Source organism: Trachypithecus francoisi, unplaced genomic scaffold (genome assembly GCF_009764315.1).
Source record: "Trachypithecus francoisi isolate TF-2019V2 unplaced genomic scaffold, Tfra_2.0 Lachesis_group5, whole genome shotgun sequence".
NCBI classification, from domain to species: domain Eukaryota; kingdom Metazoa; phylum Chordata; class Mammalia; order Primates; family Cercopithecidae; genus Trachypithecus; species Trachypithecus francoisi.
Genome location: NW_022681470.1, coordinates 43,217,569 through 43,242,053, shown reverse-complemented (window position 1 = coordinate 43,242,053; position 24,485 = coordinate 43,217,569). Strand labels below are relative to the sequence as shown.

The window sequence follows — 24,485 nt, the reverse complement described above, 5'->3', positions numbered from 1 at the left end:
GCACTTTGGGAGGCCGAGGCAGGTGGCTCACCTGAGGTCAGGAGTTTGAGACCAGCCTGGCCAACATGGCAAAACCCCGTCTCTACTAAAAATACAAAAATTAGCTGGGCGTGGTGGTATTCGCCTGTAGTCCCAGCTGCTCGGGAGGCTCATGTGAGAATCGTGTGAACCAGGGAGGCGGAGGTTGCAGTGAGCCGAGATTGCACCACTGCACTCCAGCCTGGGGGATAGAGCAAGACTGTCTCCAAAAAAAAAAAAAGGCAAGGTACTTTCTGACTTCAGGGACAAAGCATGAGTGGAACCAGTTCAGAGAAAGGGGTCTCTCATTGTCCAGGTCTTCTTCTTGTGTAACCAAAAGACAGGCAGCTGGTGTTTATCTTTTTCCTTTGGGCCCTGGGGTTAACAGCTTTATAAATAAGGGCAGTCCTTATCATAAACCTGACTGCATTTGTGCAATATGGTAGAGTTAGCCTATCCCTTCCTGCCCTAATCCTGGTGCTCTCTTCTCTTTCTTACTAATATCTTTCGTGGCATTTTTTTTTTCCAGAATGGGACACTTCCATCTGCATTGAAAACCTGGTGCAGGCATATAACCTTTCTCATGGTTTTCTTAAGAGCATCTGCTGTTTCTTGGTTGACAGAACGTGCTTCTTCTGTTTTCTTGACTTTTCTTTAAGTCAAACCTCTTTCTAAAATTATCAAACCATCCTTTGCCGGCATTAAAATCTCCAGCTTTAGATCCGTCACCTTCCTTTTGCTTTAAATTGTCATATTATAATTGCTTTACCTCGAATCATATTAGAGTCTATAGGTATGTGATAGCAATCCTGCACCCCATAAAAGCTGCATTTTCAATACGAGATAGGAAGGTACTTTGCAGAAATGCACTATTTGTGCTTGCTGGAGTAGCTGCAGTGATGGCTTTACGAGTTTTCTCCCCTTTTTTTTTTTTTTTTTTCAAAAAAACAACGGTCCTTATACTGGATTCATTCGTCTTGAAATGGTGGGTAACCATAGCTGCAGTCCTCAGTCTATGGTACATATCAAGCAATTCAACTCTTTAAAATATTGTCATGACATTTCTCTGCTTCTTAGAAGCACTTCCAGCATCACTTGTGGCACTTCTTATGGATCCCATGTTGTTATTCAAGGTTTATGGTATTGCACTAAACACGATGACAAATATGCAAAAACTTCAGAAGATTTCAAGGTTTATGGTATTGCACTAAACACAATGACAAATATGCAAAAACTTCAAAAGATTACTATTTTATGCATTATGCAATTTACTAGAGAGAAACTGCTCACGTTAGAGTCACACAGCATTCTATACAGATACTCAAAACACTTGAGCTTACTGCAGTAGTATCAGGTGGCTATGAAAGTATTACAGTAATACAGTATGTATTACAGTTTATGCAGTTATGGTTTAATAAAGCATCTTTACATTTGTTTATATTTCTGTTGATTACAGATGAGGTTGTGTACTGTTTGTATAACTTCTGATAAAATTTTTAAGTTTGTTTTGTAGATTTGTGCATATCTTAATGGTAGTAAATGATAAAATACACTAATATCTACATATATTTTATGCACTTAAGTAGGCTTTTTCTTAGTTTGTTTCCATTTCTGGGCTGCCTGGATTGGTCTGTGGTCTCTGAGGTTTTCAAATTGTTGTAAGTTTTTGGGAAAAAGGTCCAATATATTTATTGAAGAAAATATGAATGGAAGTGAATCTGCACAGTTCCAAACTCTGTTATTCAAGGGCTAGCTGTGCATACTTTGTATTAAAGGTTTATATTCCTAGAAATATATTTTTGATATTTGGTTCCCCTGAGTGTTAATTAGTCATTATTTTTTAATTCTCTTTTCACCATTCTAGAGGATGTTAAACGTCTAAATGAAAAACTAAAAGAAAGCAATACAACAAAGGGTGAACTTCAGTTAAAATTGGATGAACTTCAAGCATCTGATGTTTCTGTTAAGGCAAGTAACAGATGATTCCTAATGCATAAACTGTAGCTTTTGATTAAAACTCACCTAAATTAGATTTCAAATACAGGCAATAAAGTAATTAAAAGCTGCGTTTTGTTTTGTTTTTAATGTCAGAAAATTAAGCATTAGGACAATTCTATTTCAACTGTTTTACTTGTTTGAAATTTGAGTTTGTTGCAGTTCTTAATGTTTTCTAGTTAAGAATCTATGCAAATACTTAATTTCTGTTTTGAAATAAAATTCTGCTTGTGTCCCTTAGCTACAGACAAAATCTTTTGAATAATCGTATATCTTCTTTAACTGTAGATGTTATTTTCTTGGATTTCTTTAGTATCGAGAAAAACGCTTGGAGCAAGAAAAGGAATTGCTGCATAGTCAGAATACATGGCTGAATACAGAGTTGAAAACCAAAACTGATGAACTTCTGGCCCTTGGAAGAGAAAAAGGGAATGAGATTCTAGAGCTTAAATGTAATCTTGAAAATAAAAAAGAGGAGGTAAGTTAGTAAAATTGTTTTTCTTCATGTTGAGTATAACTTACATTTGTGTGTTAGTTTATTAAATATGTATTCAATATTGTGTACCTGATTAGTTGTAAGATTAGTGGTTAAATATGAATAATGCATTAACATTTGGCATAGGAAATCAACCAATTGCATTTGCATAAAAAATTTAAGATTCTTTGCTGAATCTGGATAGTATCTACTGTCTTATGATGTATCTTTCCTAAAATATGTGTTTGTTTAAGAAGTGGTGATAAGTTTTTGTGAGCTAAATCTAAACATTGTTCTGTGAGCAGTTATTCTTAGTTTTCTTAAATATGCATATTTTAATTGCTTTTTCAGGTGGGGAGGGGGAGTTACTCAGCTTTTCCTTAGCAGCATAAACCTCATGTCAGAGTAATTTCAGTTAATATGACATCCTTTCCCCCTGCTCTATGTTTTGTTTTTAGGTTTCTAGACTGGAAGAACAAATGAATGGCTTAAAAACATCGAATGAACATCTTCAAAAGCATGTGGAGGATCTGTTGACCAAATTAAAAGAGGTATATATGACCATTAGAAAGTCTTTTTTACAAAATATTAAAGAACTTATGAATCTGTTATTTCACAAAATGATGTCATGTTTTAATCTCTCCTTGACTCCATAAAACAGTGAGAGTACCACTACTTCCATATGCTGTAGCTAGGCTAAATTAGAGTGAGAAATAGCAATTATATGTTATATCGAAAATACTATCAAAAAAATGAGTATGGGTTAATTTTTTTGTTTAATTATTTTACTTTGAATTTAAAATATCAGTAATATTTATTTACTTATCTTTGTCATGAAGACCGATTTGAATTTGAGTGTTTTAGATTTAGCTCTTACTTTACAAAAATGGAATTTTTCGTCTTGTCATTTGATAAGCATTCTAAATTTAGTTCAAAGTAGACTGCTATAATTGGGCTGTATTTTTTCAGGCCAAGGAACAACAGGCCAGTATGGAAGAGAAATTCCACAATGAATTAAATGCACACATAAAACTTTCTAACTTGTACAAGGTAAATATCCCACCACACATGTTAGTATCTAAATGTTGCATGGTTGACTGTTAGGTAACTTTTTAAGATTAACTTTTAGAGTGCCGCTGATGACTCAGAAGCAAAGAGCAATGAACTAACCCGGGCAGTAGATGAACTACACAAACTTTTGAAAGAAGCTGGTGAAGGTAAGTGTTTTAGATTATGGGAACATTATTTTTGTTATTATACTCTTTTTTCTTTTTACCCTTGTTTTGTATAGATTATTGGATTTAGGTGTTAGACTTTATTTGGGATGAAATTAGGTACAGAAGAAAGAACTTTGGATTATGAAATTCAGAATTATATCTTAAGCAAAAGTAAGTTTTTGTATTTTTGAAAATACAGACAGCAGGGGGTTTTGTTTTTCATCTAATGATCTTGTATAATTTCCTGATTTCTAATCAGAAAGTTTTCTTTTTTGAAACATTTACTCTGATTAAGTATGTTTGAGTACTCTAGTTTATAAATAAGACATCCTCTTTAAGTTACCATTTGCATTTTGTAAAGTCTTTTATTTCCTCAAATTTTTGCTTTTTTCAGTGTACGATATGTATGGTCTTTTCCAATAATTTCCTTTGCTTAGGATTAAAGATCAAAATCGAAATCAAAGATATGCCTAGAACTACTTTTTACCCTTTGGGTTTCCTTATTTTCATTGTGGGTAAGAGACATCAAAAGGAGAAACACCAGGCCAAGACAATTGCAAAATTATAAGTAGAGCAAGAACTTTCGATAGATACTGTCAGCTGAAGCCTCTCTAGAAATTTAATATTATCTGCTCAGGGGCGAAGTGACTGATCTGTTGCATTTTGTAAACTAAAATTTTAACTGTATGTTTGAATATTTGGTCTTTAAAATTGTTTTTTAGCCAACAAAGCAATACAAGATCATCTTCTAGAGGTGGAGCAATCCAAAGATCAAATGGAAAAAGAAATGCTCGAGAAAATAGGGAAACTGGAGAAGGAATTAGAGAATGTAAATGACCTTCTTTCTGCCACAAAACGTAAAGGTATGCCTAATAGATGCTTGTTAGTGACTTGAAATACTACAGCTTTCCTACATAAAAGTCATTTAATTTCACTAATAGTATTTCTCTGTCATGCTGTGATGTAGGAAACTCCATCAAGTTATATTAATAGAATTTGTTTTAAAATTAATACTCTATATCTTTACAGAATCAGGTATATAAATACCATTTGATCACACACAGTCTTGTAAATTCCTAGGTTATTGCGTGATTTTTAGAATTAGATGTGTTACATGACTTTTTGATGTCATATATTTAAAATTTTTATAGGAATTACTATATAATGTACAGTACATGTCACTTATCTTGAAATAATTATTAATAACTTTTAGTTTGGAATTTTACAAAATTATACCAGATGTATATTTGTTGGCACAGGAGCCATATTGTCTGAAGAAGAGCTTGCAGCCATGTCTCCTACTGCAGCAGCTGTAGCTAAGATAGTGAAACCTGGGATGAAACTAACTGAGGTAAGAATGGTATTAAATGTTGTTAAATTATTTTTCTTCAGCAAAGGTATACAAATCTCTTTGAAATTTAATTCTCCCAAAACTTATTTTTAAAATCATCTTAAAATTAATGGATCATTCTAGGAAAGACTTTCTTTAGTTCCTAGTTCTGTGTAACTAACATATAGTAAACATTGCCGTTTTGTGTTAGTGTTAAATAATGTTTATTATGAGACTAGATAGACTAAATATTTGTGTTGTTGTGGTTAGATTTGAAACAACTCTTCATCTACTTTCAGCTCTATAATGCTTATGTGGAAACTCAGGATCAGTTGCTTTTGGAGAAACTAGAGAACAAAAGAATTAATAAGTACCTAGATGAAATAGTGAAAGAAGTGGAAGCCAAAGCGCCAATTTTGAAACGCCAGCGTGAGGAATATGAACGTGCCCAGAAAGCTGTAGCAAGTTTATCTGTTAAGCTTGAACAAGCTATGAAGGTTGGTTCCATTCCTAAAATTTAGCTGTGGTAACAATACAAATGAGAAATGATTTGCTAGGTATTTTTTTCTTAAGGTAATTGAGTCAGAAAAATCTAAATATTATTTTCAGTAAATACATTTTGAAACTTCTCATTACATTATTAAACACTACTAATCACAAAACATCCTACCTTTAGCAATTTTTATTTCACAATTTTTATATAAAATTATGAAAGCATTTTAACATTTTTTAATGCATTTGGTTTTTCCTTAGGATTCTCAACTAGAGAATAATAGCCAAATCTCCTAAGACTGCTCTTCAAATTCAGATAATATCTGTGTAATAAAACTCTCCTATTATGCCTAATCATTCTTTATCAGACAGTTGTAATAGCCTGCCTAGAAATAATAATATTGTTTGACCATAAACTCCCTTTTTTATACCATTTCACAATTTGGCATGTCTCTGTATACATTATTTTGTTATAGCTCCTTTGCTTATTGAAAGTGTTAATGAAATTCATAAAGATTTTTTCCTCTTTTTAAGAGGTACTGATTGAAAAAGAGGTTATACTCTGAATGTTTTGCTTTACGGTACAACTATTAACTACTGAGGGAAATTGTAAAGATTTCTTTAAGAAGTTTTATGGAGGAAATTCAATTAAATGAATTTATATCTACTCTTCTAAACTGATAAATTGTTTTCCTTTTGTTGGAAAAGAATATAAATAAATTATATCCCTATTTCAAAATTAAATCTCTGTTGCTGTTATAATTTAGAAGTCAGCTTAAATCCAAGTACTTTGTTGTATCAACTGGTTTTTTTCTTCTTCATCAAATGAAATCTAGCAGTCCTGCCTGACTGGGAATAATTGACTTTTTTTTTTTTTTTACCAGCAGTGTAGTTTGCAAGAGAGCCCTTGGGTCCAATTAGATCTTCCTTGAATTTTTCTCTCTGTTGAAAGTGAGGGTTTTATCTGAAGCTTGTTATTGTCTGAATAAAAAATAATGTGTTCAAATTTATATAGAACTTCTTTTTTAGTGGCTACAATATGGTATAGAATTTTATTTAGTGTATAAGTTGATTACTGGTGGTATTTGAGTATTGCATGTCTTGATTATTTGTATGAATCCTAGAAGGAAGTACAAAATTTTAACTTGAATTTACATTTTAAAGGAGATTCAGCGATTGCAAGAGGATACTGATAAAGCCAACAAGCAGGCATCTGTACTAGAGAGAGATAATCAAAGAATGGAAATACAAATAAAAGATCTTTCACAACAGGTTAGAATTTGTTTTGTTTGTTTTCTTACTTTTAAAATCCTGACTGCCCAGTAATCTTTGAATCTGTTTGAAGGTATCTAAGATAGAACTACCACATATGAAAGTCTAATTAGAAATAGTACTCAAGCAGAATTGTAGCATTATTGTTTCTTTTCATAGCCCCTCCCTTTTTTCAAATGTTTGATAAATTTTTAAATTATATGTGTTGGTTGTAATAAATGAATAAATAATTCAAAGATAAATAAAAGCTTTCTCCAATTTCTACCCCTCTACCCTCTGAAGTCCCAAAGTGTAGCTAACAGACTGTTGTGTATTTTCTTCACATCCTTCTCTGTATATGTATATACATGAGCATATATAAACATGTAAGAATTATTTGACTTTACTGAAATAAAATTGGACTGTATGCATTACTCTGACACTTTTTTAACAAACAAATCGATAAATTTAATGTCTCATTCATATATTTTACCCTAATTTTTATGTGTGTGTGTGCATCCACACAACGCACAAATGTAAAAATTTCACATGAATGGCATTGTATATATGCTTTTTGTTTAAATGTCCATTTTTCATGCTCTTCCCTATTATATATACAAAAGCACACACACAAAAAATAGATGTTTATATCTCTGTGGGTTTTATTTGATCATTGTTTTACAAAAATGGAGCCATGTTTTGGGAATTGTAATTTGGCTACTTTTTAATAAATATCGTTCAATACATACTTAAAAGTAACTTTATTAAAATTTGTTTAGATTTTAATATCTAAGGATACTTTGTTTTTAAAGATAATTTGAGGCAGTACAAGTTGAAGGTTTTATAAGTAATGTTTTAATTTGAAAACTTTCATTCTAAACTTTTCCAGAATTGAAACTAATACTATTCTATAACATATTAAAACTTTGTTTTTAGATTAGAGTGCTTTTGATGGAACTTGAAGAAGCAAGGGGTAACCACGTGATTCGTGATGAGGAAGTAAGCTCTGCTGATATAAGTAGTTCATCTGAAGTAATATCACAGCATCTAGTATCTTACAGAAATATTGAAGAGCTTCAACAACAAAATCAACGTCTGTTAGTGGCCCTTAGAGAGCTTGGGGAAACCAGAGAAAGAGAAGAACAAGAAACAACTTCATCCAAGTAAGCAGTCGAATACTTCAGCTTGTTGAGCAAACATTTATGAAAACTTCAGCTAGGCTCAGTGTCTCATGCCTGTAATCCCAACGTTTTGGGAGGCCTGAATGGGGTATCATTTGAGCCCAGGAGGTCGAGACATAGTGAGACCCTGTCTCTCCAAAAAAAGTTAAAAATTAGCTGGGTGTGGTGGCACATGTCTATAGTCTCAGCTATTCAGGTGGCAGGCTGAGGTGGGAGGATCACTTGAGCCCAGGAGGTTTAGGCTGCAGTGAAGCACTGCAGTCATGCACTGCACTCTAAGTGGGTCGACAGAGTAAGACCCTGTTGCCAGCAAAAAAATCTCCTATGTGTCCCTAACAGTGCTAGATACTTGGGATATTGTGATATAGAGAGGAAAGAATTGAGCAACAATACCAAACAAAAAATTTCTACTCCAGGACCTCAGGTTATGGGTGAGACAGATGTAATAAATAGATAATATGATAGGCAAGTAGACAATTTCCATTCAATGTGGTTAGTGCCTATCTGTGGGAGCATAGAGATGAAGGACCTGTCCTAGATTTCAGGGAGCAGACCAGCTTCATGGAGAACCTATATAAGAATTAATCAGAGATTTTTTCAAAACACATGTATAATGCTAGAAGAGGAAGAATGGCTAAGAAAGCAAGAAGACTAGAGTTTGGAGTGAGTGGAACTGATTTAATTTTTACAAACAAATTTTTCAGATTGCATTGGTAAGTGTAAGTACCTGAGTCCTGTGTGGTAGGGATTTAAAAAGTGGTTTATAAAATAGTCAGCATCAAAAAAAGGATGAGAGAGACGAAAATGGTATGCTTAATGGTAGGCAAAGATGCTTGGTTAGTTACAGTAGAAATTACAATCAGCTAACTCTCAGTTCAGTCCTGTGAAATAGGCTGACTTTTTCTACAGAATCACTGAGCTTCAGCTCAAACTTGAGAGTGCCCTCACTGAACTCGAACAACTCCGCAAATCACGACAGCATCAAATGCAGCTTGTTGATTCCATAGTTCGTCAGCGTGATATGTACCGTATTTTGTTGTCCCAAACAACAGGAGTTGCCATTCCATTACATGGTAGGTTTTCATAAATTCATTTAAAGGAATAATTTAGAAATGTACATTCAGGGATTAATTTTGCAACATAAGCAATAGCTACTCTAATGATGGTAGCTTCACATTTGACTACCATATATGATTGCTTATAACATTCCATCAACTGTAAAACATACCATTATTTTATGTATTACTAAGAAGAAATGCTTTCTGTTATTGAAAAAGGTGCATCTCGGAATCAATGAATTACAGTGTTTATTTTGATTATGTTTTGATGACCAAAACAGATAATATGTTTTAATAAAACATAAACATGGATTATGTTTTAACCCATAAATACTGAGTTATTTCTAATAATCAAAAAAATCTTAATAAATTGTTTAGTGGATTCCTTATTGAAAAACTCTTACAAATTTATTATTTCAATAAGTGTAGCTTGTTTATTTGGTAATAGTGTATTTGCAAAGAACTGTTAGATTAAAACTAATTCATGAACGCCAACAAAGCATTTTATTAGTCTTTTTACTTTCCTGAAGCTTCAAGCTTAGATGATATTTCTCTTGCATCAACTCCAAAACGTCCAAGTACATCACAGACTGTTGCCACTCCTGCTCCAGTACCTGTTATTGAATCAACAGAGGCTATAGAGGCTAAGGCTGCCCTTAAACAGGTAAAGATCACACCTTTGCCCTGGGTTAGGTTTTTAGAGAACACAGTGTTACCTTCTCATAATCTCTAATATTTAGTTGCAGGAAATTTTTGAGAACTACAAAAAAGAAAAAGCAGAAAATGAAAAAATACAAAATGAGCAGCTTGAGAAACTTCAAGAACAAGTTACAGATTTGCGATCACAAAATACCAAAATTTCTACCCAGCTAGATTTTGCTTCTAAACGGTAAGTTTTCTTTTGTTTCAAATTAATTAAGTCTAAATTGTATACTTTACAATTCAAATCATTTAAATTCAAGAGCTAATTTGCAATAGTGTTGCTTTTTTTGTGAACCGTCTTCTAGAATGAGAACCTCTGGTAGTTCATTTTTTTCATATTAATTGATTCTCTGGGCAGTGCTAAGGGTTTAACTTGTTTAATAAGTTGAGACCTGGTGTGACGGCTCATGCCTGTAATCCCAGCACTTTGGGAGGCCGAAGAAGGGGGTTCATTTGTCTCAGGAATTCAAGACCAGCCTGGCCAATATGGTGAAACCCCGTCTCTACTAAAAATATAAAAATTAGCTGAGTGGCAGTGGTGCATGCTTGTAATCTCAGCTACTCGGGAGGCTGAGGCAGGAGAATCACTTGAGCCCAGGAGGCAGAGGTTGCGGTGAGCTGAGATCGGGCCACTGCACTACAGTCTGGGCGAGAGAGTGAGAATCTGTCTCAAAAAAATAAAATAAAATAGAAATGGAAAATAAAATAAAATAAAATAGAAAGTTGAAGTTCATGTGAGGAATGTTGGTAGTTTCCCTTCCTAAGACTGAAGGACCTGTTTCAGTAGGACTTAATTCTTTTATAAATGCACCAGACAATGAGAGAAATGGGAGCAAATTTTATTCCACCTTTTCTGTTCTAGGTAGAAGAGAAGCGAGTGCTATGTCGTTTTAGGAGAATTAATTTTCTTGGTCACATCCAAAGAAATAATACTAAATATTTCATGGTTATTTGTGGTTAGAGTCATTGAATACTTGTTAGTTTAGTTTGTTAGGACAGCATTTTTTTTTTTAGTACATGATAAAACCATTTCTGTTTTATAGCAGACAGGATATATATATCTAATGGTTCAGCAACCCCAATTAAAGCCCTTCTTTTTTCTGTGTTGTTACCTCTGGCCAGCCATTATCTAAGCTGTCAAGCACATAAGAAAATAAAACTGAGGATTATAGAAGAAAAAGGGATTAGCAAAAATCCATCACTAACCCTGTATAATATCTTAATTTGCATACTGCATTGTAGTGCATGTCTGGTGTTATCAATGTTGTATTGGCATTATTTTAAATATAATTGATGTTTTTTAAATAAAATTAGAAAGTTATTTAGCATGAAATACTTTGTTTATTTAGAACTTGGACTACTACATTTGGAATTGGGAAAAAAGAATGAAGGTTTTACCTTATTACACAAGCCACTTTTTCATGAATCATAAAATTAACCCCTTTCCCATTTAGAAAAAAAAAGTGCAACTTGTTGCCAGTGCTCATTTAATTTTACGTAAGCATGTTGTTTGAGGTTAAGACAAATCTGACAGATTTTCAGTGTGAAAATAAAATATACAAACTGTTCCTGGAGTTATTTCTAAAGAGAACTCAATGTAACAGAAGTATATATGATGTTACATTAGGATTAGAGACAATATTCTCAGGGCAATTGGGGACATAGGTTAAGCTATTGTGAAATTTCTTCAAGGAATTAAGCTAGGATATCATTTCAGTTACTTATAGAATTACTTTTTTCATACCAGTTATGAAATGCTGCAAGATAACGTTGAAGGATATCGTCGAGAAATAACATCACTTCATGAGAGAAATCAGAAACTCACTGCCACGACTCAAAAGCAAGAACAGATTATCAATACAATGACTCAAGATTTGAGAGGAGCAAATGAGAAGCTAGCTGTCGCAGAAGTAAGTCCAATATCCCTTATCCGACTTGCATTATAAGTTGCATTTGACATTTGTTTAGTTTTTACTTTGAATTTTACTCACTGATAGGACTTAGGTATTTAAGAAGTTTATAGATTACATCCAAATAATTAATACATTGTCTGCAAATAGCCAATGTGCGTTAGTGGGTGATTGTTTCTATTTAGATAGAAAAGGGAAAGGAATTTGTTTTTCTCCTGGACTAAGATTTACTCAAGTCTTGTATTTCAAATTAAATTTGTAGGTCAGTGTTTGGTTCTAACAATGACAATTTTTTTTTTTTTTTTTTTGAGACAATCTCCCTCTGTCACCCAGGCTGGAGTGCAGTGGTGCTATCTCGGCTCATTGCAAGCTCCATCTCCCAGGTTCACGCAATTCTCCTGCCTCAGCCTTCCAAGTAGCTGGGACTACAGGCACCCGCTACCACACCCGGCTAATTTTTTGTATTTTTAGTAGACATGGGGTTTCACTGTGTTAGTCAGGATGGTCTCGATCTCCTGACCTCGTGATCCTCCCGCCTCGGCCTCCCGAAGTGCTGGGATTACAGGTGTGAGCCCCTGCGCCCGGCCAGACGAATATGTTTTATTCATTCTTTCTCATCTGAAATAAAAGGCAATATAATAATTACATTGTGTTGAATTTATATTTCTGAATTTTAACTTGACTATAAATGTCCATCTGAAATTAACAATATTTTTAACTACTTAGTTCAGTGATGATAAATTTTTTATATAGTCTTCTTTATTACTTAGTTATCTCTTCTGTCTTTGATCATTACTGTAAGCAAGGTATGGTTGTCTCCCATTTTACCTGTGTGAAACACTCAAGAGCTAATATATAATTTGCCTATTTTGGGACAGTCATGAGAGATGGGTTGGTTAGGACTCGAACCCATGTCTTATAATGCTCTTTTTTTTTTTTTTTTTGAGACGGAGTCTCGCTCTGTCGCCCGGGCTGAGAGTGCAGTGGCCGGATCACTGCTCACCGCAAGCTTCGCCCTCCGGGTTTACGCCATTCTCCTGCCTCAGCCTCCCGAGTAGCTGGGACTACAGGCGTCCGCCACCTCGCCCGGCTAGTTTTTTTTTTTTTGTATTTTTTAGTAGAGATGGGGTTTCACCGTGTTAGCCAGGATGGTCTCGATCTCCTGACCTCGTGATCCGCCCGTCTCGGCCTCCCAAAGTGCTGGGATTACAGGCTTGAGCCGCCGCGCCCGGTCTATAATGCTCTTATAAGGCTGTATTCTTTGTTTTTATCTTGCTCCAACTCCGTTGTGAGGAGTGGGCAGCAGCACTTTTTCAAACTGGTAGAGTGAATTTTATGGTTGATTATTTTTATGAATCATTGTGTGTAAATATGGGTACTTTCAGATTATTGGTTTTCAAAACACTCTCCCTGGTCCCCTTGAGACTCAGAGTGTACTCTGAGTTGAGGGGAGGGAGATGATTTAAATAGATGAATCATCACTTTTAAACAGGTACTTAGAAACCAGCTTGGATTCTAAAACTTCCGTAATTTAATAGTAGTCAGGTATGATTATAGCAGTCATGCAATTCTGCTTTCTTATTCTTGCATATCAAATTTTTCTTGCTGTTATTTTTTGAAGTCTGGATTGTTAGAACAAGGAACCATAAGTATTTGTAGTAGTCAAAAGATTTTTTCATTGATCATCCCCAAAAATTTTTGCTTCATATTTTAGCACATGAAAGTAAGTTTTGTATTTCCTTGTACAATGAGGAGGTATAGTCTCTAAGAGCATTAAAAAAAATGTAGTGATGTATGAATCATTTTATAATCAATACATTTTACACCATGTTTTTCAGCATTTTTTTATTTCATTTCTACTTAAGGTAAGAGCAGAAAATTTGAAGAAGGAAAAGGAAATGCTTAAATTGTCTGAAGTTCGTCTTTCTCAGCAAAGGGAGTCTTTGTTAGCTGAACAAAGGGGGCAAAACTTATTGCTAACTAATCTGCAAACAATTCAGGTAACCAATAAAAAGACTGTGTAGAAAAAATTTATAAAAATTAAATTTAGATTATGTTTGTATCCTCTCAATTTCCTTAATTAGAAAATTTATCCATCACTTTTGTCATCCATTATAATCATTGAATTTTGGAGTTTATTAAGACATTTCAGTATTTTATATAACATATTGAAAGAAAATTGATTGAAACCATACATTGGTAAGTCCTGAGTTGTATTTACAGTGTACTGTGCAGTTTTACTATTTATAAGATTTAATTCTTAGGTTTTTATTTTCTTTAAAACTTTGGGAAATCTGAATGATGATTGTAATGTGTTCCATCTCTTTCGTGTATAGTAGATGTTTTAATATTGAAAAATACCAGAATACTTTCTTGATAAATATTCTGGATTTTAGCTTCTTCATGTAGAAATGGGTTTTAATACTGTATTTCTTTCTTGCCTTTAATTTTTATTTTTTGTATTGCCTTTCTCTTTTTTTTTTTTTTTTTTTTTTTTTTTGAGGCAGTGTCTCGCTCTGTCGCCCGGACTGGAGTGCAGTGGCCGGATCTCAGCTCACTGCAAGCTCCGCCTCCCGGGTTCACGCCATTCTCCTGCCTCAGCCTCCCGAGCAGCTGGGACTACAGGCGCCCGCCACCTCGCCCAGCTAGTTTTTTGTATTTTTAGTAGAGACGGGGTTTCACCGTGTTAGCCAGGATGGTCTCGATCTCCTGACCTCGTGATCCGCCCGTCTCGGCCTCCCAAAGTGCTGGGATTACAGGCTTGAGCCACCGCGCCCGGCCTGTATTGCCTTTCTCTTAAGCATTTAAGCATAACCAAAAATCTTTTCTTTACTTTAGGGAATACTGGAGCGATCTGAAACAGAAACCAAACAAAGACTTAGTAGCCAAATAGAAAAACTGGAACATGAGATCTCTCATCTAAAGAAGAAGTTGGAAAATGAGGTGGAACAAAGGCATACACTTACTAGAAATCTAGATGTGAGTCCATCAGAGTTCTGAATTTCTGTAGTGTGTTTATGTTCAGTAATTAATCTGGTGTGTGGACAGTCTGCCATCCAAGATGAAGCATGATTTTGAAAAACATTTTTACTAAGTTTCTGGCCTCACTCTATACCCAGTAATTTTTAACTGGGTGCCATATATTGTGAGTTTTATTGTGTTGGGTGCTGACTGTTTTTGTATTCCTTTAAATCTTCTTGAGCTTTATTCTGAGATGCAGTAAAGTTAATTTAAAATGGTTTGATTCTTTAAACTTTGCCTTTTATGATGTATTAGGTGGGCCCAGAACAGTGTGCATTCTGGAATTACTATTCCCCACTACTGAGGCAAGACTTTCATGAGTGCTAGTGCCAGTGTCCAGTGTAATTGTGGGGATTTTTTTTTAGTATGGCTGCTGGGAAGAGGCATTATTCTTGACTTTCTTTGAATGACAGATATTCTTCACTCTTAATTCCTTTGGACAATTCTTCCCGTGTCTGGGGTAGGCGCCTTATATATATGCAGCGATCACTACTCTGGTGAATATTTAAGGAGGACCCTCTGTAGAGCTCCAGGGTACTCTGTGTGTGCACCCCTCCTGTCTTACATTCTGTCTTACAAATTTGAGCTGCTTTGGTCTCCCTGGACTCTCAGATCTGTGTTCTCAATTCAGAGAGTCTCCTGGCCTCTGCCTCATTTCCTCTTCCCTGTGTCATAGCCTGGAAACTTTTAAATCAGTAAACCGAGGCAATATAAGGTTCACCTCTTTTGTTTTCCATCTCAGGGATTTCAGTTGTTTCATGTGTTTTCTCTGGTTTTTTTGGCTGTTTCAGGTGTGACAGTAAATCTATTTTCTGTTACTCTCTCTTGGCTGAGCTCCAAAGGTCTATAAAAAGATAGTTTGAACCTTTAGTTGCTTAGGAACCTAAAGAGAGTGTTATAAGGTTGATGTATTTTATAGGTTCAACTTTTAGATACAAAGAGACAACTGGATACAGAGACAAATCTTCATCTTAACACAAAAGAACTATTTAAAAATGCTCAAAAAGAAATTGCTACATTGAAACAGCACCTCAGTAATATGGAAGTCCAACTTGCTTCTCAGTCTTCACAGAGAACTGGTAAAGGTAAATAAAATAAGTAGACCAATATAATTGTAAATAAATAAGTATTTCTTAGTATTATAATATATCCTGTCAGTAATGAATGCTAGTAAAATGAAACAAGAGAAAACCAAAAAAAGCCCAACTTTTTCTTTATATCGTGGTACTCAGTTTTTAATGAATGCTAGTAAAATGAAACAAAAAAACAAACAAAAAAAACCCAACTTTTTCTTTATATAGTGGTACTCAGTTTTGGGCCTACAATAGTAAATTCGCTGTTTTAAAAGATTCAGAATAGTTTGGCTTGGCCTTTGATCAAGGTATGTTCCCAGTTTTCTAATCCTTGAAACTATTTATTGATACTTTAAAAATTATTCTTTCTGAAGAGAGTTATTTGATTTTTAACCCGGGCCCCTTGGAAATGAGGTTACATACCAAATCTACAATGATAAGTTTCTCTTAAAGAAAGCGTTGATTTGTGATCTCCTTTAAAGTAGTATTCCCAATTTTTGCTTATTGGTAGCCTCAGGTAAAACATTTGTTTCATTAGATTTTGCTTCCCTTTTTAAATATGTCATTTCAAGTTCAAAGCCTTTGTGTTTCAACAATCTTTCTATATGGTTTTATTTCTTAATACAAGGGAAATAAATAACTAATAAGTGTATGCAGACTTTCTGATTTACACAGTTTTTCAACCTATGGTGCAAATGCAGTACATATTCAGTAGAAAATACTTCAGTACAGTATTTGTTCAGTAAATTACATGAGATACTCAACACCTCATTATAAAATAGGCTTTGTGTTAGAAGATTTTGACCAACTATAGGCTAATGTAAGTGTTCTGAGCACCTTTAAGGTAGTCTAGGCAAAGCTATAAGCTATAAGCTAAGCTATGGTGTTCAGTGAGTTAGGTATATTAAATGTGTTTTCAACTCAAGATAGTTTCAAATTATGATGAGTTTAAGGATGTGCCCCCACTGGGAGTACAGAAGCATCTCTCTGTATATGTCCATATATACAGACTCATAAATATCTGATCCATATAAATAATGGGTATATAATTATCTAGGAGATAAGTATATACTTTCTTGTTGATATCATGTGATAAAACATTCTTTCCAACTTACAGTTTTCTGCCTATTTTATGTACTTCTGATAAAAATTGGGCTAAATTTTAGATTTAAGATTTAGTGTTTTAGAGTAAATAATGTTTAATTATTGGGAGAATCCACCCCCAATATTTCAACATAGGTTCTATTTTCCATAAGTGTTGGCTGACTGAGAAATAAAGAGAGACAGTACAAAGAGAGGAATTTTACAGCTGGGCCGCCAGGGGTGACATCACATGTTGGTAGGACCATGATGCCCACCTGAGTCTCAGACCAGCAAGTTTTTATCAAGGGTATCAAAAGGGGAGGGGGTGTAAGAACAGAGAGTGGGTACAAAGATCACATGCTTCAAAAAGCAGAACCACTGATAAGGGTCTAATAAAGATCACATGCTTCTGAAGGAATAAGGCAAAGAGCAAAAGCAGAACCACTGATAAGGGTCTGTGTTCAGCGGTGCACATATTGTCTTGATAAACATCTTAAACCAGAAAACGGGTCGAGAGCAGAGAACCGGTGTGACCACAAATTTACCAGGGCTGAGTTTTCCAAACCCTAGTAAACCTGAGGGTTCTGCAGGAGACTAGGGCTTATCTCAGTCCCTATCTCAACTGCACAAGACAGACATTCTCAGAGTGGCCATTCGTAGACCCCCCCGAGGGATGCATTCTTTTCCCAGGGTATTAATATTAATATTCCTTGCTAGGAAAAGAATTTAGCGATATATTTCCTACTTGCATGTCAGTTTATAGGCCCTCTGCAGGAAGAAAAATATGGCTCTTTTTGCCCAACCCCGCAGGCAATCAGACCTTATGGTTGTCTTCCCTTGTACGATAAAGATCGCTATTATTCTGTTCTTTTTCAAGGTGCACTGATTTCATATTGTTCAAACACACGTTTTACAGTCAATTTGTCAGTTAACACAATTATCACAGTGGTCCTGAGGTGACATGCATCCTCAGCTTACGAAGATAACAGGATTAAGAGATTAAAGACAGACATAAGAAATCATAAAAGTATTATTTAAGAACTGGTAAATGTCCATGTTAAGATGAAATCTTCACGATTTATGTTCCTCTACCACAGCTCTAGCCGGTCCCTCCATTCAGGGTCCCTGACTTCCTGTAATATTTAATAAATTAAGAGTTCTGTCATGTCTTTGTATAGCTACCTCAGTTTAGTGGAAATATTTGATTGTTCTCTTTTGAATATTCTTTTCTTAATTTTTGTAACGGATTTCAAATATTAATATTTGAATTTTTTGTTTTTGAGGAAGTAACATAACAAAGTACCTGCTTTTATTTTGATATTTGGCATAGATTGAAACATACTTTCTAAATATATCTATATTTGAACCTTAATGCTAATTTCATAAGCTCGTTATAACAGTCATCTCAAATACTATTGGAAATACTAATTTTAACAGAGCTGTTGTATCTTTTAGGTCAGCCTAGCAACAAAGAAGATGTAGATGATCTTGTGAGTCAGCTAAGACAGACAGAAGAGCAGGTGAATGACTTAAAGGAGAGACTCAAAACAAGTACTAGCAATGTAGAACAATATCGAGCAATGGTTACTAGTTTAGAAGAATCCCTGAACAAGGAAAAACAGGTATGTATAATTCTGAACTCAGAATTCAATCTGAACACATTTGTTAACTTTGTTTTTATTAATTAGAGGATTGCTTTGTAAGGCACTGGTATGAATTAGACCAGCGTCATTGCCTTTAACCTTATGAAAGTACTTGAGTCTCATAAGACAGATAAAACAAAAACACAAAATTCATGAAGCAAGGAGGTTATCCTTGCTGTTGGAATGGTCCAGATCAAATGTTGAGAATGAGAGGTCGGGAATGTTATTTGTTTTCTGGGTATGCATGCCTTCACGAGAGATGGCATTTGTGCAGATAAAGCCTTGAATGAAGGTATCTGTGTAGGCAAATAGAGCAGAAAGGTATTTTACATAATGGGAACCCTCATGGTAGAAAGCCTTCAGAAGACAGTTTGTAAAATGAGTAGTGAAGGGATACAGTTATAAATGTAATTGATAACCAAATGTGAAAGGTTTTAAATATGTTAAATTATATTCTGTAGGTTTATTAAGAGCCATTGATTTTTTTTAACATGTCATAATCAGATTTTTTTTTTTTTTTTGGTTAGAAAATTCATGTGGTAGATTGGAAGATACAGTGTTCATTTTGAAGGCTGTAGCAGTAGTCTAGGGCTGCAATTTTAAAAGATCCTTTTGTAGTTGACATCACTGTAAAGACATCACAATGTGTGAGGAAAATACCTTTCGATTGTAGAATAGATGGATTTGGCAAGTGGATGTGAGGATTGAGGGAGAAATGAGAGATTGGAAATTTCATTTCAAAAGAGAAAAATGGCCAGTAGCCAAGTTGAAAGGTAAATGCTTGTAGATTTATATGGTGTTTTTGCTTGTTGTTGCATCTTCTAATCACCTTTAATGGATGCTTTTTCTAATATAAAGCAAACATTAATTTTCTTATCAAATTAGTTTTGATTTGGAGAAAGTAATTATATGATTTTAAATGTATGTAATTTTTATATCCTACTGTTTGTAATGTGGTAAAGGTGACAGAAGAAGTGCGTAAGAATATTGAAGTTCGTTTAAAAGAGTCAGCTGAGTTTCAGACACAGTTGGAAAAGAAGTTGATGGAAGTAGAGAAGGAAAAACAAGAACTTCAGGATGATAAGAGAAGAGCCATAGAGAGCATGGAACAACAGGTAAATAGGTTAATGATATTAATGTTGTTTTTTTTTTTTTTTTTTTTTTTTACTTGTAAGGATTTGAATTCTTTTAACTAGGTCATTAGTTGCCATTTAGTTCATCTCAACAGAAATTTATTAAAAACGTAGGCAAAATTATGTTTTACTCTTTTCTGTACCTCTATATACATTTCCCATTGAAATGTTTAGACTACTTTACAGAAATAGGTATCAGTGGTTCTTTTTAAAAGCCCCTACCTGAGACGACTTTTGCAAATGTTAGGGAATGGATAGAGTTGCAAAACTGATTATATCAGGGTTTGAGCATTTTAAATTTAGCAGCAGTTTTTTGGTCTAATTGGATCTTGAAAAATGAGCCTTCAATATAGTAACACTACGATACAGTATTTTCCAAGTAAGTTTGCAATTAATTTTGGTTTTAATCTTGTTCTTTCTACTTAGTTATCTGAATTGAAAAAAACACTTTCTAGTGTTCAGAATGAAGTACAAGAAGCTCTTCAGAGAGCAAGCACAGCTTTAAGTAATGAGCAGCAAGCCAGACGTGACTGTCAGGAACAAGTAAGTGGTGCTCTTACAGCCAGTTAATTGAGAAATGAGCTTTGATCCTAGAGAATGATTCTTAAAGTATATTTATGCATTATGAGAACTGGTGGACCTTGCAAAAATTCAAGATTATTTCCACTTTTATGGAACTTAGGACAAATTGAAAAGTATAGATAAAGGCTAAAAATAAATACATAGTGCAATATTCGTTAACAAAGCAATCTTGACAATGGGAAAACAAAAACAGGAGTAGAAGACTAAAATTTGTACTTGGCTCTCATTTGCAAAAATTATTTTACTATTGTCCTTCACTAGATCCGGTTATAAAATTATAGATACAATTGATTAGAGACAACATTTCCTTAACAAAACAAGAACCTCTTCATAACATTGTTAATACATTACTAAGTTTGCACATCTATCTATATACTGCTTTTTATAAAATGTTAAAAAAAGTCTCATTAGTTTGAGTGTATGTATGTATGTGCACACGTGTTGAAGCTTTTTATAATTTTTTTATAAACGGGAAATGATAAAACAATTCAGGAGTTGGAGTTACTAAAATGGTAGGATGGGATAGGAATACATTTGAAGATATTGGTAATGTTCTTATTTTAAGTTGGGTGTCATGTTAATAGCTATTCGTTTGGTTACTATTCTTTATTGCCTATATATATGTAACATGTATATCACTATTTTAAAATGTAATACAGGGAAATGCTTCAAAGTAAATTTCATTAAAATCAGTGGATCTATAATTTAGTATTTATATAGCTGAGTTATGTTTAGTTTCTTATATCAGAAAGTTTGTCCAAATTGCTACCATCTTCTAAGTGTCATTTCTGACAGTTTTATTATATTTCATTAAGTAGCTAAAGCATTAACTTTTAATTTCTTACTTTGCTACATTAGATTGTCTTTACTTTTATTATTTAAAAAGTTCAATGTGTATCTTTTCCAAAAGTGCTAGCTAGCTTTATGGATTTTTAATCTTTGGTATCAATTGGGGAATAATTTCTTATAGGCTAAAATAGCTGTGGAAGCTCAGAATAAGTATGAGAGAGAATTGATGCTGCATGCTGCTGATGTTGAAGCTCTACAAGCTGCGAAGGAGCAGGTTTCAAAAATGGCATCAGTCCGTCAGCATTTGGAAGAAACAACACAGAAAGCAGAATCACAGTTGTTGGAGTGTAAAGCATCTTGGGAAGAAAGAGAGAGAATGTTAAAGGTATAATTGTAAATCTGAATAGAATGTTCAGTTGAATTCAAAGAATTTTTATTTATTTTTTCTTTTTTTTTTTTTGAGATGGAGTCTCGCTCTGTCACCCATGCTGGAGTGCGATGGCGTGATATTGGCTCACTGCAATCTCTGCCTCCCGGGTCAAGCAATTCTCCTGCCTCAGCCTCCCAAGTAGCTGGGATTACAGGCGTTAGCCACCGTGCCTGGCCAAGTTGTTTTTTAAAATGTGTATTGGAAAATCTGCTATTCTGATAGACTCTTGGCTTGCAGGATGAAGTTTCCAAATGTGTATGTCGCTGTGAAGATCTGGAGAAACAAAACAGATTACTTCATGATCAGATCGAAAAATTAAGTGACAAGGTCGTTGCCTCTGTGAAGGAAGGTGTACAAGGACCACTGAATGTATCTCTCAGTGAAGAAGGGAAATCTCAAGAACAAATTTTGGAAATTCTCAGGTAAATCATGTTCTTAACTGCCTCATTTCTGTGGTATAACAACTGTGAAATAAAACTACAAATGCATAAATTAAAGAGATTATACATAATTTTGATATGAAGTTCATTCTTCTATTTGTCAAAAAACTCATAACTTTTAACATTTACACATACTAGTAAGTGACTAATAATGATAGTAGGATCTTGAATCTGATAGTAGGAACTAGAGCAGATTTCTCTTGAAAAAATAAATGCCTTTCAGATCATTTTAGAGATGAACATTCTAAAGCCAGTGTCTATAAAAGAAAATAGGAATGCATTTCCCATTATTGTTTATTATTAATAAAAACATGAAATAGTTATTAAAGTCAACGATTTTTGTCATCTTACCAAATTACCCAAGTTTTGAAATGTTGGCTTTTTAAAATTCACGTAAAATTTTAATATCTCTATTTTTGTAGATTTATACGACGAGAAAAAGAAATTGCTGAAACTAGGTTTGAGGTGGCTCAGGTTGAGAGTCTGCGTTATCGACAAAGGGTTGAACTTTTAGAAAGAGAGCTGCAGGAACTGCAAGATAGTCTAAATGCTGAAAGGGAGAAAGTCCAGGTAGGTATAGTAAGCTTTAAGAAAGCACTTGTTAAATCAAAAGAGAAGCGCACTCATTTGTATCTCTACTATTTAGCATAACGTAAAATTTAACTTGAAGTAAGCATTCTTCTAAACTTAAAAATTCATTAAGCTTTTGTTAAACACTAATACAGTATAGTGCTTAAAAATAAAGGCTCTGTAACCACACTGCCTGGTTTCAGATTCTAGCTTCATACTGTTAGCTGTGGCATTGAGTAAATTGTTGAACTTCCCTGCCCTTAGTTTCTTCATCTGTAATATTTGGATAATGAGGATTAATTGAGTTTGTGCACATGAAGCATTTAAAAGCATGTCTGGTATGTAGTGAGTGCTTAATAAATTCCAGCTGTCTTAATTTATTATAGTTATGGTTTATACATGTGGATAGTCATTCTAGGATAAAGTGATTTAAACTGCTACAGAATATCTTTCTCACCCAAGGAGCAAAAAGTAGTAAAAACTAACAACCAAAGGAAAAGAAGCTGTGGTAGTGAAATGGGTGGTAATAACACAAGCTTGACTCCTTATGCCACACTACCACCCAAAGCTTATTGTTGAGTTACTTCATTCTTAGGAGCTACAGTAGTATACCCCCACATCTAGAAGGAAGGAAATTAAGATCTTAAAACATTCACCTCTTTTAACTGATAAGTAGTCAAAATGACTATTAAGAAACCGGCCGGGTGCAGTGGCTCAAGCCTGTAATCCCAGCACTTTGGGAGGCTGAGACGGGCGGATCACGAGGTCAGGAGATCGAGACCATCCTGGCTAACATGGTGAAACCCCGTCTCTACTAAAAACACAAAAACTAGCCGGGCGAGGTGGCGGGCGCCTGTAGTCCCAGCTACTCGGGAGGCTGAGGCAGGAGAATGGCGTAAACCCGGGAGGCGGAGCTTGTAGTGAGCTGAGATCTGGCCACTGCACTCCAGTCCGGGCGACAGAGCGAGACTCCGCCTCAAAAAAAAAAAAAAAAAAAGAAACCATTGAACAGGGAAAAGTAAATAATGAAGTTTATGGGATTTATGTGTTCAGCAGAAGCTAAAGTTTCCAGAATTATATCCTGTTTAATTCAAATGTATCTCACCATGGAAATAATAGAGCCTCCAGTTCAATGGAGTTAATACTTGGAGGAAAAAGGACAGAATCAGAGTCTGTAATAAAGATTGCATATTGTTTCAGTCTTTTCTGCTTTCTTTTTTTTTCCTTTGGGCTATAGAAAGTAAATACTAGAAAATGCCTGCCCACGAACAAGTTCACAGGAGGAAACCAACTCTTAAATACAGGAAGAAGAGAGTCAATAAGTAACATGGATTATATAAAAAGTAATATAATGGGCCGGGCGCGGTGGCTCACGCCTGTAACCCTGCACTTTGGGAGGCCAAGGCAGGTGGATCATGAGGTCAGGAGATCGAGACCATCCTGGCTAACATGGTGAAACCCCATCTCTACTAAAATATAAAAAAAATTAGCCGGGCGTGGTGGCAGGCTCCTGTAGTCTCAGCTACTCGGGAGGCTGAGGCAGGAGAATGGTGTGAACCTGGGAGGTGGAGCTTGCAGTGAGCCAAGATCATGCCACTGGACTCCAGCCTGGGCGAGAGAACGAGACTCCATCTCAAAAACTAATAAAACAATAATAATAATAATAATATAATGTCTGTCTAAGCTTGAACAGTGTAGCATGGCAACCATGAAATATGCTATAGCTTTAAAAATAGTGGAGGAAGAAAGTAATATGCCAAATGCAAAAGATGGATAATTATACCCTATGAGAAGGAAAACTTCTTCACAGATAATTCAGTAAAATTTCTCATAACCAAAATGATGGAACAAAGGATCAAAATAAAGAGATTTCTGAACAAGAGGGAATAAACTGAGATTAAAATAACATTTTAGAACTAATAACTGAATTTAGTGCAGCAAGGAAAAAAAAGATATAGAAAGAAAAAAAATAGAGATTTGGATTGATATTTTTACCTAATGTTAATACTTTGTTGGTGGGATTTGTAGCATCTTTTCACTTTTATCTTTGTAATTCTTGTATTTGTTTAAACTGTGCAGTTAGCATGCCTCA

The 24,485-nt window shown here is 34.6% G+C and overlaps 1 protein-coding gene across 1 annotated transcript in view; it reads left to right on the top strand.

Moving 5' to 3' along the window:
• The window catches only part of TPR (translocated promoter region, nuclear basket protein), a 67,282-nt gene that overhangs the window by 11,845 nt on the left and 30,952 nt on the right, over positions 1 to 24,485 (top strand). Inside the window, exons 5-27 of the mRNA XM_033198594.1 lie at positions 1,883 to 1,986; positions 2,327 to 2,491; positions 2,947 to 3,039; positions 3,458 to 3,538; positions 3,618 to 3,705; positions 4,428 to 4,568; positions 4,965 to 5,056; positions 5,335 to 5,532; positions 6,692 to 6,799; positions 7,715 to 7,941; positions 8,869 to 9,032; positions 9,548 to 9,681; positions 9,758 to 9,906; positions 11,467 to 11,629; positions 13,495 to 13,629; positions 14,468 to 14,608; positions 15,570 to 15,735; positions 18,262 to 18,428; positions 19,412 to 19,564; positions 20,009 to 20,125; positions 21,135 to 21,338; positions 21,621 to 21,805; positions 22,246 to 22,393. Coding sequence (XP_033054485.1) covers positions 1,883 to 1,986; positions 2,327 to 2,491; positions 2,947 to 3,039; positions 3,458 to 3,538; positions 3,618 to 3,705; positions 4,428 to 4,568; positions 4,965 to 5,056; positions 5,335 to 5,532; positions 6,692 to 6,799; positions 7,715 to 7,941; positions 8,869 to 9,032; positions 9,548 to 9,681; positions 9,758 to 9,906; positions 11,467 to 11,629; positions 13,495 to 13,629; positions 14,468 to 14,608; positions 15,570 to 15,735; positions 18,262 to 18,428; positions 19,412 to 19,564; positions 20,009 to 20,125; positions 21,135 to 21,338; positions 21,621 to 21,805; positions 22,246 to 22,393 — 3,323 coding nt within the window. The remainder of the gene's footprint in view (positions 1 to 1,882; positions 1,987 to 2,326; positions 2,492 to 2,946; positions 3,040 to 3,457; positions 3,539 to 3,617; positions 3,706 to 4,427; positions 4,569 to 4,964; positions 5,057 to 5,334; positions 5,533 to 6,691; positions 6,800 to 7,714; positions 7,942 to 8,868; positions 9,033 to 9,547; positions 9,682 to 9,757; positions 9,907 to 11,466; positions 11,630 to 13,494; positions 13,630 to 14,467; positions 14,609 to 15,569; positions 15,736 to 18,261; positions 18,429 to 19,411; positions 19,565 to 20,008; positions 20,126 to 21,134; positions 21,339 to 21,620; positions 21,806 to 22,245; positions 22,394 to 24,485) is intronic.